General features: G+C 54.2%; 1 protein-coding gene across 1 annotated transcript; it reads left to right on the top strand.

The window, feature by feature from the left end:
- The first annotated feature begins 10847 nt into the window (after positions 1-10847).
- On the top strand, positions 10848-15117 carry LOC133627492 (acrosin-like). The gene is made up of 7 exons (XM_062013230.1): positions 10848-11213; positions 12277-12398; positions 13042-13242; positions 13432-13700; positions 14206-14351; positions 14546-14686; positions 15040-15117. Exons 1-7 carry the CDS (start codon positions 10848-10850, stop codon positions 15115-15117), a joined length of 1323 nt encoding a protein of 440 aa, XP_061869214.1.
- The last annotated feature ends 725 nt before the right edge of the window (positions 15118-15842 follow it).

The raw sequence follows: 15842 nt of genomic DNA, 5'->3' as shown, positions 1-15842 counted from the left end.
GTGCTACACTGCTCCGTGACATCATAGCATATCTAGGCACTGGAACGGGGCTGTAGGACATCACAGAACATCTGGGCACTGCAACAAGAGTGTTTGACATCACATCACATCCAGACACTGCCGTGGCGTTCTGCGACGTCCTAGTACTAGGCAGTGCAACAGTGCTCTGTGACATCACAGCACACCTGGGAAAGGCAACAGTGCTCTGTGACATCATAAGACGTGTGCACTGCAATAGGACTGTGTAATGCAACAGCACATCTGGGCTTTGCAGCAGGGCTGTGTGATATGACAGCACATCTGGGCACTGCAATAGTGCTCTGTGACATCACAGGACGTCTGGACACCGGACACACAGTGCTCTGAGATTTCACATAGTATCTGGGCACTGAAATGAGACTCTGTGACATCACAGCAGATGTGGGCATGGCAACAGTTCTCTATAACATCACATCACCTCTGGATGCCTCAACAGTGCTCTGTGACATCACAGCACATCTGGGTACTGCATCTAGACTGTGTGACATCATAGAATCCTAGAGTGGTAGGGGTTGGAAGGGACCATTAGAGATCATCTAGAGCAACCCCCTCCCCCAGAATTCAGTTCACCTAGATCAGGTCGCACAAGAACGTGTCCAGGCTTGTGCTGAAATCCTCCAAGGAAGGAGACTCCACAAGCCCTCTGGGCAGCCTGTTCTGCAGGGTTTCTTTTTCTTTGTGCAGGGGTTCTTCTTTGTTGCGTGAAACGGGAGTGACCAGACGCCAATCTGATGTGCATCAGCTCCAATTTATTGTCACATCATCATCACTTCTATACCTTTTCCAAATGCTTTGTACGTGCCACAATTCATGGCAAATAGTTAATACTAAGCATCACGCACTATGCATAAGGCCTCAAAGTTTCATTTTGGTAACAACTTAAACACCAACCTCACTGTGTTTAAACACCATCCTTATTGTGCATAAAACATCAGCCTTATTGTGTCTAAAATATCATCCCATCTGTTCGGCCTTCAGTTAGTTTTCTCTCACACTATGGTTATGCTTACCTTACGTTTAGTTACCTTTATATTATTGTTAGTTACATATGTTACCATTTATTAGTCAAGTACAGTCAATCATACAATGCTAAATTGAATGCTATATTCAGTCCTCTAACAACGCTTGGTTTAATGTCCTGTCCTATCTTCTTGCTTTGACCTTGTTTCTGTTACAATCTGCTGTTTCGGTTTTCCCCTTGCTCAAGCTTGCTATGGATGTGGACGAGGAGGTGCAAGCCGGTCCATCACAGCTTTATCCATCCATAATTAACCTCAACTCCCATTGAAAAAATACAAACTGTCGGTAGAAGTTATACCACTGCGTATGAGAGCTACTAGAAAGCAGGAAGGAAGACCCCAGCTACAGTCGTACGTAGGTCCCCATGCAGTCTATCAGCCAGCACGGTGTCACATTTGCAGCTGCTTTCCTGTGGGAGCTATCTTCAATACCACACTCTTTGTCTCCTCATCTCCCATTGAAAAAACACATGTTGTCGGTTAAGTTACAGCACTGCGTATGGGAGCTACAAGAAAGCAGGAAGGCAGACCCCAGCTACAGGAGTAAGTGGGTCCCCATGCAGTCTATCAGCCAGCACTGTGTCACATTTGCAGCTGCTTTCTTGTGGGAGCTATCTTCAATCCCACTCATCTGGACTGCTCAACTCCCTTTGATAAAAATACATGTGTCAGTTAAGTTATACCACTGCATATGGGAGCTACAAGAAAGCAGGAAGACAGATCCCACCTATGTGGGGAGTTTTGTGGAGACTTGGCTAGAGAAAAGAGGACATGATAGAATACAGCTGGTTAGGCAGTAAGCATTAAGCGATAAGATAGTGGACTCCTGCTCAAGGCCGTGAGAGCAAGAGAACTGTATGAGAACAGGATGAGAAAGCAGGAGCTTAGTTTGGGTTAAGCAGCCACACGTATCTGGAGTATGTTGAAACAAGGGCGAGGTTTGCACCTAACTGGGAACCAATGATGAGCTTAGCTTTTGCAATATGTATGAGCCTGATTATTGTATCTATAAAAGAGTTGTATCTTTGCAAATAAAGTTGAGACTTGTTGCACTACAGGGTGGGCTTCAGCAAATGGTGACCCCGACGTGATACACGAAGGACGTGATATACCGACTGGGCGCCACGGCGGAGCGACGAAGGGGTTCGGGTCCTATGCAGCAAGGACGGCAATAAGCGTGAAAATTGGGAACACGCCGTGCCCTGGGTGACCGTATAGCCGAGCCCGGCCGATACGTGCCGCTGGACCTTGAAGGGCTGCAGCAGCGCGCTGACAAATAGGTGTGGAAAGGCAAGCGGCATATGATTTATTTACTGCATTCTTGCAGAAGCGGCAGATAAAGGGTATAGATCTGCAAAAAGACCTACCAGGGTTGTTAGCTTATGGGTATGCTAAGGGAGTGTTTCAGAATCCACAGACAGTGCATGAATTGAGCGAATGGCGTAGATTTGGGGATTTGCTGTGGGAAGCTACCCTGGAGGACGATGAGATAGCTGAAAAGTTAGGGAAGTTTTGGCGGATAGTGCACAATGAGTTGTTGCAACATCAGGCAGAAAAGAAGGCTGCTGAGCACGCATCAGCAGCACAGAGTAAGAACAAAAACGATGAGCGTGACTGGTTCCAATCCACCTCGCTGGCTCCTACCGTCTCAAAAGTAATGCTCCCCACCCCGCGTGTAGAAAATGACCCTGGAGGCACGGACGGGGTACGAGAACCATATGAGCCATCAGCCCCTCCCGAGGAACAAGAGTGCCGGCCTAAAGAGCCCCCGCCTCCCCCCCCCACCAACTTAGTGAGCCTGTCCCTGGGGCAGAGAGTGAACTGGCAGAGGCACCGACAGTAGTGCCGGGAGAGGTGCCGAGAGCAGCGCCGGGAGAAGCGCCGGGAGAGGTGCCGGGAGAAGCGCCGGGAGAAGCGCCGGGAGAGGCGCCGAGAGCAGCGCCGGGAGAAGCGCCGGGAGAGGCGCCGGGAGAAGCGCCGGGAGAGGCGCCGGGAGAGGCGCCGGGAGAGGTGCCGGGAGCAGCACCGAGAGTAGTGCCGGGAGAGGTGCCGAGAGCAGCGCCGGGAGAAGCGCCGGGAGAGGTGCCGGGAGAAGCGCCGGGAGAGGCGCCGGGAGAGGCGCCGAGAGTAGTGCCGGGAGCGGCGCCGGGAGCAGTGTCGGGAGCGGCGCTGAGGCGGATGATACCGAGAAAAAAGAAAAAGGTTCTTCTCTACACAAGAGTATTTACAAAGTCAGAGAGGCGAAGGGGCTTCGGAGCAGAGCCCCCGCGGGAGAGCTGCTTCCCATTCGAGCCCAACCCGCCGAGTTACCCCTGGGACGACTCGCAGGGCAATGCCGAGCGGGCGGAGTCGGGCCGGGGTGCGGCGCAGGATGATCAGAGGAGAGTGGGGGAGCGCGACCCCGTGTTAGACTGGGCACCATCGGGCATGTGAGGGGAGAAAGAAAACACGGGAGAGAGTAACAGCGGCTGCGCCGCCGGCGCCGGGGACGGCACGGAGTGAGCCAGACCCCCCCCGCCCCTTCCATCCGCAGCCGCCGCCGCGCAGCCGCTTCCCGCGCCCGGTCGGTGTCTCCGGAGCCCCCCCACACACACCGCGCCGACACCGCCGGCCCCGGCCCTCACGGACCGCTGGGCTCGTCCTTTCCATCCTCAGTCCCTTGCCTCAACGAGTGTAAAAACTGTTGGTCGTGATGTTGAAAGCTGCAGGCTTTCGCTCCAAGCCCGGACGGCGAACACCCCAAGGAAGACGAGAGACCGGCTTGTTGCAAAAGCAAGAGGTGAGCTTTATTGCGGAGCTCCGGGCCGTCTCGTATCTCACGCAGGAGACAGAGGAGGCGGCCCCGAGGCTTTGCAGGTAGGGGTTTATATATGCTGGGGATGAGGGACGGAAAATTCCAACACACGCACACAACTTCCCCTTAACCCAGGTGCCCTGCTGGCACGGTGGGGACCATGGATCCAATTTTCTGAGAAATGTTTCTCAGCCCCTGCGGTTTCTGATGCAATGGCCAGGGTTGGTTTCATCATCCTTTCTCGTGGCCTAGTCGGCCTTGCTGTGACTCAGCCTCACCGGCTCCATTTTATTTCATTTTATTCTTTCAGAACAAGCTGTTTTCTGTTGGGATTTAGAGGGGAAAAGTGCGGGTTTGTGGGAGTTGTGAGGGATGACATGAGGTGTGGGGGCAAATCTGAGAGGAAAAGTGAGGTTTGGGTGGCATTTCTGAGGGAAAAGGTGGGATTTGGGTGGAGTTTTGAGGGAAAAGATGAGAGTTTTGGGTATTTCTGTGGGAAAAGGTGGGATTTTGGTGGAGTTTTGAGGGAAAAAGTGAGGTTTTGGTAAATTTTTAAAGGGAAAGAGTGGGGTTTGGGTGGATTTTTGAAAAAAACAAATGTTTTGGTGGTGTTTTGAGGGGAAAAGTGCGGTTTTGTTGAAATTCTGAGGGTAAAAGTGGAGTTTGGGTGGTGTTTTGAGGGGGAAAATGGGGTTTTGTTGGAGTTTTGAGGGGAAAAAGTGGGATTTGGTAGAGTTTTGCGGGGAAAGGTGCAGTTTTGGGGAACTTCTGGGGGAAGAAGCGGGGTTTTGGTGCAGTTTTGAGGGAAACAGTGGTGTTTTGGTGGAGTTCTGAGTAAAAAAGCGAGGTTTTGGAGATCTTTTCAGAGGAAAAGTGGGTTTTGGGTGCTATTCTGAGGGAAAAAGTGGGATTTTTGGGAACTGCTGGGTAAAAAAGTGCCATCTTGAGGGAAAAAGTGGAGTTTTGGAAGCGTTTTGAGGGGAAAAAGTGGGGTTTGGGTGGATTTTGAATGAAAAAAAATTGGGAAGTTGGTGGGGTTTTGACGGGAAAAGTGGGGTTTGGGGGAGTTCTGAGGGATAAAATGAGGTTTTGGTGCAGTTCTGAGAGAAAAAAAAGGATTTTGGAGGAGTTTTGAGGATGTAAAGTGGGGTGTGAGTACATTTCTGAGAAAGAAAAGTGGCATTTGGGTGGAGTTTTGAGGGCAAAGATGAGGTTTTGGGGCATTTCTGAGGGAAAAGGTGGGATTTGGGTGATGTTTTGAGGGAAAAGCAGGGTTTTGTTAAATTTCTGAGAGCAAAAGTGGGGTTTAGGTGGAGTTTGGATGGAAAAAGTGAGGTTTTGGAGTAATTCTGAGGGGAAAAGGGGTTATGTGTGAGTTTTAAAGGACCAAGTGGGGTTTTGGGGGAGTTCTGAGGGATCAAAAGAGGTTTTGGGGTAATTGTGAGGGAAAGCAATTGGGATTTGGGTGTAGTTTTGAGTTGAAAAGTGGGGTTTTGGAGCAATTCTGAGGGGCAAAGTGGTGTTTTGGTTTATTTCTGAAAGGAGAAGTGGGGTTTTGTTGGAGTTTTGGGAGAAAAAGTGGGGCTTTGGTGCTGTTTTGCAGGGGAAAGCTGGGATTGAGTACATTTGCGAGGGCAAAGAGCGGTGGAGTTCTGGGATAAGATGGGGTTTTGTTTCAATTCTGAGAGCAAAAGTGTGGGTTTGTGTGGAGTTTGGAAGGAAAAAGTGTGTTTTTGTTGGGGTTTTGAGGGGAAAAGTGAGGATTTAGGGGAGTTCTGAGAGATAAAATGAGGTTGGGGGCAATTCGGAAGTCAAGTGAGGTTTGGGTGGCGTTTTGAGTGGGAAAATGGGTTTTTAGGTGGAACTTAGGTGGCAAAAAGTGGGGTTTTAGTAGAGTTTTGAGAAGAAAAGTAGGGTTTGGGGGGTGTTCGGAGGGATAAAATAAGGTTTTGGCACAATTGTGAGAGCAAAAGTGTGGTTTCAGTGGAGTTGTGAGGGATGAAAGGAGGTTTTTGGGCATGTCTGAGGGGAAAAGTGGGGGTTTTGGTGGTTTTCTGAGGCGGCAAAAGTAGGGTTTTGAGAGTATTTCTGTGGGGAAAAGTGTTTGATTTGGTAGAGTTTTGAGAGGAAAAGCGAGCTTTTGGGGAAATCCTGAGGGGAATTTGACAGTGGAAAAGCGGTGTTTTTGAGCAATTCTGAGGGAAAAGTAGAGTTTTTGTTTGTTTGTGTTCTGGTTTAGCAAGGAGCAGCTTTTGGCTTAGTAACAGGGGGAGCGGGTTGCAGTGAAGACCCGAGAAAGAGTTTGCGGACTCTCCCCCCGGCTCCTGGGTTCACACCCACCTCCGCCCGGCTGGGCCAATCTGGCGCCTCTGCCAGCACTATTTAGGGGGCGGGAATTTGGAATGCGAGGCAGGAGGTGTAAGAGTGACTCGAGATGGAGGCGACCACGCGGACCCTTCAGCCAGAGAAGGAGGAAGGAAGGAGAAGCAACAGACCAGAGACTCCTCTGCAAGCCGTGGCGAGAATGCAGCTGTGCCCCTGCAGCCTCTGGAGATCCATGGCAGGACCGAGAGTTCCCAGCAGCTCCGTGTGAGTGAGCCCGGACGGGAGAGGGACTGTGTGGGGAGGGGCCATGGCCCAGGCCGTGCTGGAGAGCCTGCACGCCGCAGAGCAGCCCCACACGAGAGGCAGAGACGAGCTGCAGCCTTTGGAGTCAGTGGGCATCGGAGCAGCCCGTGCAGGGCTGCCATGCGTGTGAGTTACCCCACGGACTCGCAGGGAGGACTGGTGTGGAGTTCACCCGTCCTGAGGAGGGACAAACGGCAGAAGCTATCGGGAACAGACTAACTGAAACCCCCACTGCCTGCCCCCCCGAACCGTTCAGGGGGGGCAAGGTAAAAACCCCGGGATCAGGGCTCTGAGCCCGGGAAGAGGGGAGGGGTGGCAAGAAGGTGTTCTTCAAAAGGCTGGTTGGACTCTTCATTGATGTATTACTCTGTGTTGTTTCATTTTGGTTATGTTTTGGGTTTTTGGGGGTATGTTTTAGTTGATGTTGCATCAAACTGTTTCTCTGTTTTCTTCCCCAAACCGAGTGGCCTGGTCTGCTTTGTCCTGAACCTTAAGCAGCAATTAAGCTCTCCCTGCCCTTGAGCAATTCTCAGGCTCTTCCATACTGGAGGCTAATCGTGGTCTTTGTTCCCTGATGGGCCTAAACCAGGACACTTAAGATCCCCAAATCTCTCCTTTTTCTACTCAAAACCTCCCTTTTCCCTACTAAAACCCCTTCCCCCCCCCCCCAAAACTCCTCTTTTAACTCTTAAGACCCCTAAACCCCTCTTTATCCCCTCAAAACCTCCGTTTTTCCCCTCAATCCCCCCTTTTTCCCTTCAGACCCCCTCTTTTATCCCTTAAGACCACAAAACCTCCCATTTTCTCCTCAAAACCCCTTTTATCCCCTCAAAAACCCGCTTTTCGACTGAACCCCCCCTTTTATCCCTTAAGACCCCAAAACCCCCCTTTTCCCCCTCAAAACCTCAATTTTTCCCCTCACCCCCCCCCTTTTTCCCCCTCAAAACCTCTTTCATCCCTTTAGGCCCCAAAACCTCCTATTTTCCCCTCAAAATCTCAATTTTTCCCCTCAGAACCCTCCTTTTCCCCTCAAAACCCCTCTTTTATCCCTTTAGACCCCCATATCTTTCATTTTCTTCTCAAAACCCCTTTTATCCCTTCAAAGCCCCCCTTTTCGACTCAACCCCCCCTTTTATCCGTTAAGACCCCAAAATCTCCCTTTTTCCGCAAAACCCCTCTTTTATCCCTTTAGACCCCAAAACCTCCCATTTTCCCCTCAAAACCTCCATTTTTCCCCTCAAACCCCCCCTTTTCCTCTCAAAACCCCTCTTTTATCCCTTAAGACCCCAAAACCCCTTTTTCCCCTCAAAACCCCCTTTTTCCCGCCTTTAGACCCAAAGCCACCCCTTTTCCCCTCAGCGCCAGGCCCCGCCCCTCCCCTCGGCCCGTCCATTTCTCACGGGGGGGGGTGCGAAACAAACCCCCCTCATTTTATACAAAACCTTTATTCTGTAACAGTGTGTGTTGGGGTGGGGGGTCCCCCAAACCTTCCCCCCGCGACCCCCCAACACTGAGAGGGGGGAGCACAGCGGGTGCCAAGGGGGGACACACACATAGGTGCCCCCCCCGCCATCATCCCGAGGGCCACAATGCCGCCCCCCCCCCGCCTTAAATCTCTTGATCTACACAATAAATACGGCGGGGGGCGGCTCAGGCGCGGGGGAGGCAGCGGCGGGGCCAGGCCGGGGGGGCACAGGCAGCGGAACGAGCCCGCGGTGTTGAGGCAGCGGCCGGGCTGGCAGCGGGGGGGGCCCGAACACTCGTCCACGTCTGGGGAGGGCGGCGGCACAGAAGGGGTTAATGGGGTATTGGGGGGGGATGGGATGGGGGGTGGGGATGGGGAGGGCTCAGGGTGCTGGGGAGGGGGTTTGGGTGCTGAGGAAGGAGTTTTGGAGGGGGTTTGGGTGCTGAGGAGGGCTCTGGGAGCTAGGGAGGGGGTTGGGTGCTGGGGAGGGGGAGTTGGGTGCTGGGGAAGGAGTTTTGGAGGGGGTTTGGGTGCTGAGGGAGGGGGTTTGGGTGTTGAGGCGGGCCCTGGGAGCTAGGGAGGGGATTTGGGTGCTGGGGAGGGGATTTGGGTGCTCGGGAGGGGGATAGGGAGGGGGTTTGGATGCTGAGGGAGGGGGTTTGGGAGGGGTCTGGGTGCTGGGGAGGGGTTTTGGGTGCTGGGGAAGGAGTTTTGGAGGGGGGCTGGGTGCTGGGGAGGGCTCTGGGTGCTGAGGGAGGGGATTTGGGTGCTGGGGGAGGGGGTTTGTGGGATTTCTGAGGGATAACATGAGGTGTGGGGGCAAATCTGAGGGGAAAGGTGAGGTTTGGGTGGCATTTTAAAGGAAAACAGTTGGGATTTGGGTGGAATTTGATAGAGGAAAAGCGGTGTTTTTGAGCAATTCTGAGGGAAAAAGTAGAGTTTTTGTTTATTTCTGAGAGCAAAAGCGAGGTTTTGTTGGAGTTTTAGGAGAAAAAGTGGGTTTTGGTGCAGCTTTGCAGGGAAAAGTGTAGTTTGGAAGAGTTTTGAGAGGAAAATTGGGGATGGAGTACATTTCTGAGGGCCAAAAGCAGTGGAGTTGTGGGATAAAATGAGGTTTTGGTGCAATTCTGAGGGGAAAAGGTGGGATTTGGGTGGAGTTTTGAGGGAAAAAGTGGGGTTTTGGTAAATTTTTAAAGGGAAAAAGTGGGGTTTGGGTGGATGTTTGAAAAAACAATTTTTTTGTGGGGTTTTGAGGGGAAAAGTGGGGTTTTGTGGAAATTCTGAGGGTAAAAGTGGAGTTTGGGTGGTGTTTTGAGGCGGAAAATGGGGGTTTGGTGCAGTTTTGAGGGGAAAAAGTGGGGTTTGGTGGAGTTCTGAGGGGAGAAGTGCAGTTTTGGGGAACTTTGTGAGGAAGAAGCGGGGTTTTGGTGCAGTTTTGAGGGAAATAGTGGTGTTTTGGTGGAGTTCTGAGTGAAAAAGTGAGGTTTTGGAGGTATTTTCAGAGGAAAAGTGGGTTTTGGGTGCTATTCTGAGGGAAAAAGTGGGATTTTTGGGAACTGCTGGGTAAAAAAGTGCCATCTTGAGGGAAAAAGTGGAGTTTTGGAATTGTTTTGAGGGGAAAAAGTGGGGTTTGGGGGAGTTCTGAGGGATAAAATGAGGTTTTGGTGCAATTCTGAGAGAAAAAAAAGGATTTTGGAGGAGTTTTGATGCAAATTGCCTTTGCATCAGGCCGGTGTAGAGAGCCTCAGGTTCCATCGGAAATCATCTGCTGGTTGTTTCAAGTGCAGAGCACAGAGTCTGGATAAATGTCCAGCAAGAACTGTAAAGGGAGAATCCCAGGCAACAAATGTGAAAAGGGGGGTGGAAAAGGGAGGGAGAATTCTCAAGTCCAGGTGGCCAAAATGTCAAACCAAACCCAAAGTAAAGTCCTTAGGAGATCAACAGAAACTTGTCACCACTGCAGTGAGAGGGAGACTTTTAAAGCACCCATTGTTTGCTCTTCCAGATGCTGGGTTAGTGAGGAAACACTGGGCTGGAGAAGAGCAGGAAAGAACAGGCAGCTGCGTCATTGAAACACCATCACTCAGTTTTGCTACCAATAGAATTCCAGAGAATCAGCAAACCCAGCACCCCCCCAGTTCCTGTACGTCTGTGAGCTCCTTGACTTCAGTTAACACCACCTGGAAGCCTTCTCAGACAGCTCATTCTGCTGGAACTATCTGAGTTTCATCATTGGTTAGAACAATCCTTGTTGTTTCTTACTCCCCGTCCCTCTGCTAAGCAGGAACAGTTGGCTCTCCTGCTCCTCTGCCCATTGCGCCCAAATACCCAAATTGCTTGGATGGGTTGGAAGACTTAAACCTGAACTTGACACTTGCTGTGCTTTAAAAATCCCATCTGTGGTCAGAGCACACTGTTGTGCAGAGAAGAAATGCTCTTCTGCTGAGGGCCCCCAGGCACAGAGGCAGCACTGGACAGTTGTCCCTGTGAGAAGCTTTTGCTAGTGGCAATGATCTAGTGCAGGGAATTGGACCTGCACTGGCCCTGAAGGGATTCCCTTCAGACAGGCACACAGCATTTTCAGTTCCACCTCCCACAGAACACTCTTGTGTTCAGCACACAGAACCTGCATTTTAGGTTTCCTTCATATACAGCACAGTCAAGTTTGATTCTGCTTGCTTTGCACTGTGCCCTTTCTTCTGCAAGCTGGGTGGCAGCTGTCCTGTGCAGTGACCACTGAGCACTGGAAAACCACCTCTTCCAGCCTAGATTTCCTTCTGATGAAGTTTATCTCTCTGGGGCAGGGGAGACACGCCTTGGCACACTTCAGAGACTCCAAGACTTTGGACACTGTTGTGTCTAAAGGAACTTGAATTCTTCATGTGCACATTTAGCGTGCAAAATGGTGGTGCTGGTGTTTTTGTTTCCTGGGCATCCCAAGGGCCAGGTGGAGATGTGGAGCCAGCTGCACTCAAAATGTCCCTTGAAACAGCCTCCTTCCTGTCACAGTTCAGCAGGCCACTTGTGCAGCCTCAGTGACTCGTCCACACAAGCAGACCAGGCGAGACAGGTCAGGCTTTCCACCAGGAAAACAGTCTACGGGGGCAAGAACCTGCCGAAAGAGGAAACACAACCCATGAGGAGCAAAGCTGATGCAGAGCAATGGTCGCCTTTGTCTCAGCCCAAAAAGGGGCCTAGGCTGGAAAGTCACTTTCACCTCAGCACTGGCCTCCTTGCAAGACCTTCAGAAACCTGTGCACAGCGTAAGGTACCAAACATCAGAGCTCAGCAGCAGCTGCCCACCTCTTTGCTTTCCTTCAGCCTCTGCAGACAAGACCTTGGTCAAGAGCACAGAGGGACAGCAGAGCAGCTTCTGGCACTCTGACCTGTGTCTGGGGGTGACCCTTGAGACCTGGGAGCAGAGACTGAGCTGAGGGCACTTGACAGAGGAAGATGTAACCATAAGCTCTTCCTGCTCGTCGAGGTGTCACTGAGCTCTTGTTCCTTTTCCTCAGAACACCACGAAGACCATTTAGACCAAGAGCCAGGGAAACTGTCACATCTGTCAGGCAAGTCCTAGGTCCCAGGCTTGCAAATTCTGCCAGCAAGTGAGAGGGGCTCAGTAACCGTGCAATGACTGGCTTATTTACCAGAAAAGGAAGGCTCAGCTTTTCATCAAGGGAAGGAGCAATGGAGGCTGCTTTGGGATGAGCCTAGTGGGATATCCCCTGGTGCTTACTGACGCTGTGAGTCAGTGAGCATGTAAATACAGGGGCTGTGTCAGCTGCCTGAGTTCCCACTGCAATCCAAAAAGACCAGGGTCCAAGTCACCCAACATAGCTGCTGGCTAGTCAAGTGACATCACTCTGTAGCCACCACTGACTGAACTTACAGGAGCTCTGGGGCGGTGAAGCCGCTGAACACTGCACACGACAACTACTCAGCTACCCAGCAACCCTTACAAGTCCCTGAGAACAGGACCCCCTCCTGTGCCTCATCCTCATCCCACCGCAGTTAAGGTGAAACAACTTTGCTGAGGCTCTCTGCTGACCAAATGCTGGATCCTGAGAGGACAGGAGGTGGTACCGAGAGCCAGGGAAAGCCAAGTGGCATTTCCCTCCTGCAGGCAGTACACACACAGGCCTTTGGCCCTTGTGCGCAGCCAAACAGCACCCTGGAGATTTGGAGTTGCGGCTACAACCCAGATCTCGGCTCTCTGACAAGTCATGCTGCTCCCAAACCAATTTTGACCAAGAGCAAAGAGGAGGAAAAGGGGCTTTTTGAGCGTGGTGTGACCTCAGGTGTCCACCCCTGCTTCTGCCTCCTCCCAGCTTGGGCCCCTCGTGGTGCCCCACACAGAATCCCCCTGGAACCAGCAGCTCTGTGACATCAGCGCCCCGGCCGAGGCTTTCCAGGCACTATCAGCACTACGGCATCAGACACAGCGCTGGCGGTGACGTGCCCTTGGCTCTTGGAGCTGCCACGTGCTGTCAGCGTGATGAAAGTTCTGATTGTCCTCGTCCTGCTGGGCCTGTGCTGCTGGCCTGTGAGTGCCTCAGTGCAAAGCTGTGGGTAAGTGGCTCTGGGAGGGAGCTTGGGCAGAAAAGAGGAGGCTGAGGGGGCATCTTCTTAATAGTTACAAACATCTAAAGGGTGGGTGTCAGGAGGTTGGGGCAGCAGTTTTTTCTGTGAGGTGAGGGAGCCCTGGCCCAGGCTGCCCAGGGAGGGTGTGGAGGCTCCTTCCTTGGAGGGCTTCAAGACCCTCCTGTGTGACCTGATCAAGGTGGGAGCTGCTTCTGCAGGGGGGTTGGACCGGATGATCTCTAAAGGTCCCTTCCAACCGCCACCATTCTGTGACTGTGTGATTCGATGATATGATGGGCTTCATTGGTTCCCCATGGCCCTGCCACAGCTTCCCAAAGCCCAGGAGCTGGGCTGCTGGCACCACTCGTCTGCGGGGCGAAGGCAGAAGCCGGGGCGCAGGGTTCCCCGGCCCCGCTGTCCGTGCGCTGCCCGGTGGGGAGGGCAGACGGCTGCCCTGCAGCCCCAGCAGCAGCCAGCCCTCCAGCAGGACACTCGTGACTTTCTGGTGACAGGAGAAGCTGCGGGACCCGGCCCTTGGCTGAGCACCACGGGCTGTCGCGCATCGTGGGCGGCAGCGATGCCTCCCCGGGAGCCTGGCCCTGGATCGTCAGCATCCAGCTTCCCGGGGCAGCGGGCAGCGGGCACATCTGCGGAGGCTCCCTCATCCATCCCCGGTGGGTCCTGACCGCAGGACACTGCTTTGACAAGTACAGGTGAGTAGGAGCAGGGCAGGGCCGTGCCCCCAGCACTGGCAGAGTTCCCGTCCCGTGCTCGGCACGGGCTGGGCTGGTGCCGTTCCTGCAGCCCGGGGCTCGTGGGGCACCTGGCCTCTCCCTCGGCGAGCTGGAGGCAGGGAACTGCAGGGCTCCCTCTGAGCCCTCTGCTCCCCATCTGCCCCCCAGGAACGTCCCGACGTGGCGCATGGTGATCGGGGCCACCCGGCTGTCTGAGCTGGGCCCCGAGGCCCAAGTGCGCAAGAGCAAGCGGCTGCTGATCCACGAGAGCTACCGCAAAGGCGCCTTGGAGAACGACATCGCCCTGCTGGAGCTGGATGAACCCGTGCAGTGCAGCGACTACGTGCAGCTGGCCTGTGTGACTCACTTCTCCGACGTGGTGGTGTCGCAGCTCACAGACTGCCGCGTCGCTGGCTGGGGCTACACCGCAGAAGGCTGTGAGTGTCCCCGGGAAAGCGCCTGTGTGCCTGGGGCGAGCCTGGGGAGACGGCTCGGGCTGCCCGAGGGCCGGGCTCAGGCTGCAGGCAGGGGCCTGAGCTACCTCAGGCTGCCGCGATGCTGAGGGGACTTTCCCGTCAGGAAAGGCTGCAGGACCCGGGATGATTTTTTGCTCTTTAGATGAGGGAGCCCTGGCCCTGGCTTCCCAGGGAGGGCGTGGAGGCTCCTTCCTTGGAGGTCTTCCAAACCCTCCTGGACACGTTCCCGTGTGACCTGATCTAGAGGAATCTGCTTGAGCAGAGGGGTCAGACTAGATGATGTTTAGAGGTCCCTTCCAACCCCAGCATCTGGGATTCTATGATTCTGAGCCATGGCCTAAAATCAGACAAGGGTCGAGTGCCTCTTTGGGGGTGCAAAGCCAAGGCTCAGGGAAGGGCTCTGCCCAGACAGGGGAGGGGAAGTGGCCCAGAGCTGCTGGGGGCTAATTCTTTGCCATGCTCACAGCTGCAGAAACATCCGACGTGCTGCAGGAGGCCAAGGTCCGCCTCATCAGTGTCAAGCTCTGCAACAGCAGCGAGTGGTACGGAGGGGCCGTGCGCAGCTACAACCTGTGTGCTGGCTACCCGCGGGGCGGCATCGACACCTGCCAGGTAGGAGCAGCCACGGGCCAGTCCCGGCAGCACCCGCAGCCCTGGCCCATGTGGGGCTGCCGGGGCTCCCCAACACTCCCCTCACACTGCTAGGGCTCCCCAACACCCCCCTCACCCTGCTGGGGCTTCCCAGCATCACCCTCACACTGCTGGGGCTCCCCAACACCCCCCTCACCCTCTGTCCTGTGCTGCAGGGTGACAGCGGGGGCCCGCTCGTCTGCAGAGCTCCACACGCCAACTTCTTCTGGCTCGTGGGCCTGACCAGCTGGGGGAAAGGCTGTGCCAGACCAAAGCAGCCTGGGGTCTACACCTCCACCCAGCACTTCTTCAACTGGGTCCAGTCACGGATTCGCTCAGGAGGAAGTGCTGCGACACTCGCCCGGCCAAAGAGGCCATCACAAGGCTCAGCCCTGGCAACAGCAGCAGGGACTGAGTCCTGCTCATTCCCACTCCAGAAGCTGCTGGATTTCATTAATTGGATCCAGCAGCTCCTGCAGTCTCTGCAGGGAAAAGTGGCTTAAGCAGCAGGACTCTGAGCACGGCTGGGTCCTGCCCCTCGCCTTCACTGGAGGTTCTCAGCAGTAGTGCTTAGGCAGTAGTCAGTAGAAGCTGTAGCTGTAGCAGTGTCTTTGGACACAGTGTTGTTGGACTTTGTAAGATTGTATGAGTTTCCTGTTGTGTTTGACAGTTCATTGGCCTCTGCACCGGTGCTGCAGAAGTGCAGCAATACCTGTGCACTGGAACCTTTGAAGTGGAGAGTTACTGACACAGTGTTCATCAAAATTAAATGCAAAAGAAAAAGCAAAAGGCCCCGTTGCCTCCTGGTGTCCCTGCAGCACGGCCTGGCTCCCCTCCCTCTGCCCTGCAGGAAGGGGTCACCTCACCAGCCCAGCCCTGGCTGGACACCCAGCCCCAGGACCTGGGGGCTCAGCCCCCTCGGCCGCGGAGGGGGGCTCCTCGCTGGTCTCTGTTAATGGATGGCAGGGGGCAGGGAGGAGGTGTCAGGGATGTCATCATGGGGCTAAAAGCAGAATCCAATCTTTAATTTGGGGTCTACCAGCCCCATATCCTTGGTGAGGGTTGGGGGGGAAGCAGGACACAGTTTGGGGTCTGCTGCTGCTGCTGGGTTTGCTGTCCTGGCCCCGGCTGTGGGCTACGGCGAGTCCTGCAGCATCCCTGGGATCCCACCCCCAGCCTCCTCATTGCCCGCACTGGGTTTTCTCAGCAGCACCATCCAGTGGAGACGCCCCCAAGGCCGAGGGGACAGCAAAGAAAGAGACCTGTCTGGGAGCTGTGTGAGGACAGAGGTGTTGGGGCAGTGCCAGCAAATCCCGCAGTGGCTGCGGGTGCGTGGGAAGCACGTGCCAGGGCCCGTCCCCGCGGTGCAGCACCGCGTGTGCTGCTGGACAGGGCTCCTAAAGGGGGTAAAACCCTTCTGGGGAGGAGAGTGTGGGGGGTGATTCCCCTGGGGGAGAGCAGGGAGATGGGCTC

Source organism: Colius striatus, chromosome 21 (genome assembly GCF_028858725.1).
Source record: "Colius striatus isolate bColStr4 chromosome 21, bColStr4.1.hap1, whole genome shotgun sequence".
Classification (NCBI taxonomy): domain Eukaryota; kingdom Metazoa; phylum Chordata; class Aves; order Coliiformes; family Coliidae; genus Colius; species Colius striatus.
Note: the sequence above shows the minus strand (reverse complement) of the source record. Positions and strands in the feature narration are given on the sequence as shown.

Bases quoted from the DNA above. Each gene is read 5' to 3' on its own strand.
- LOC133627492 (XM_062013230.1), top strand. From the start codon at position 10,848: ATGGTGGTGCTGGTGTTTTTGTTTCCTGGGCATCCCAAGGGCCAGGTG. The intron at 13,243-13,431 runs GTGAGTAGGAGC...TCTGCCCCCCAG, and splicing joins CACTGCTTTGACAAGTACAG to GAACGTCCCGACGTGGCGCA. The intron at 13,701-14,205 runs GTGAGTGTCCCC...CCATGCTCACAG, and splicing joins GGGCTACACCGCAGAAGGCT to CTGCAGAAACATCCGACGTG.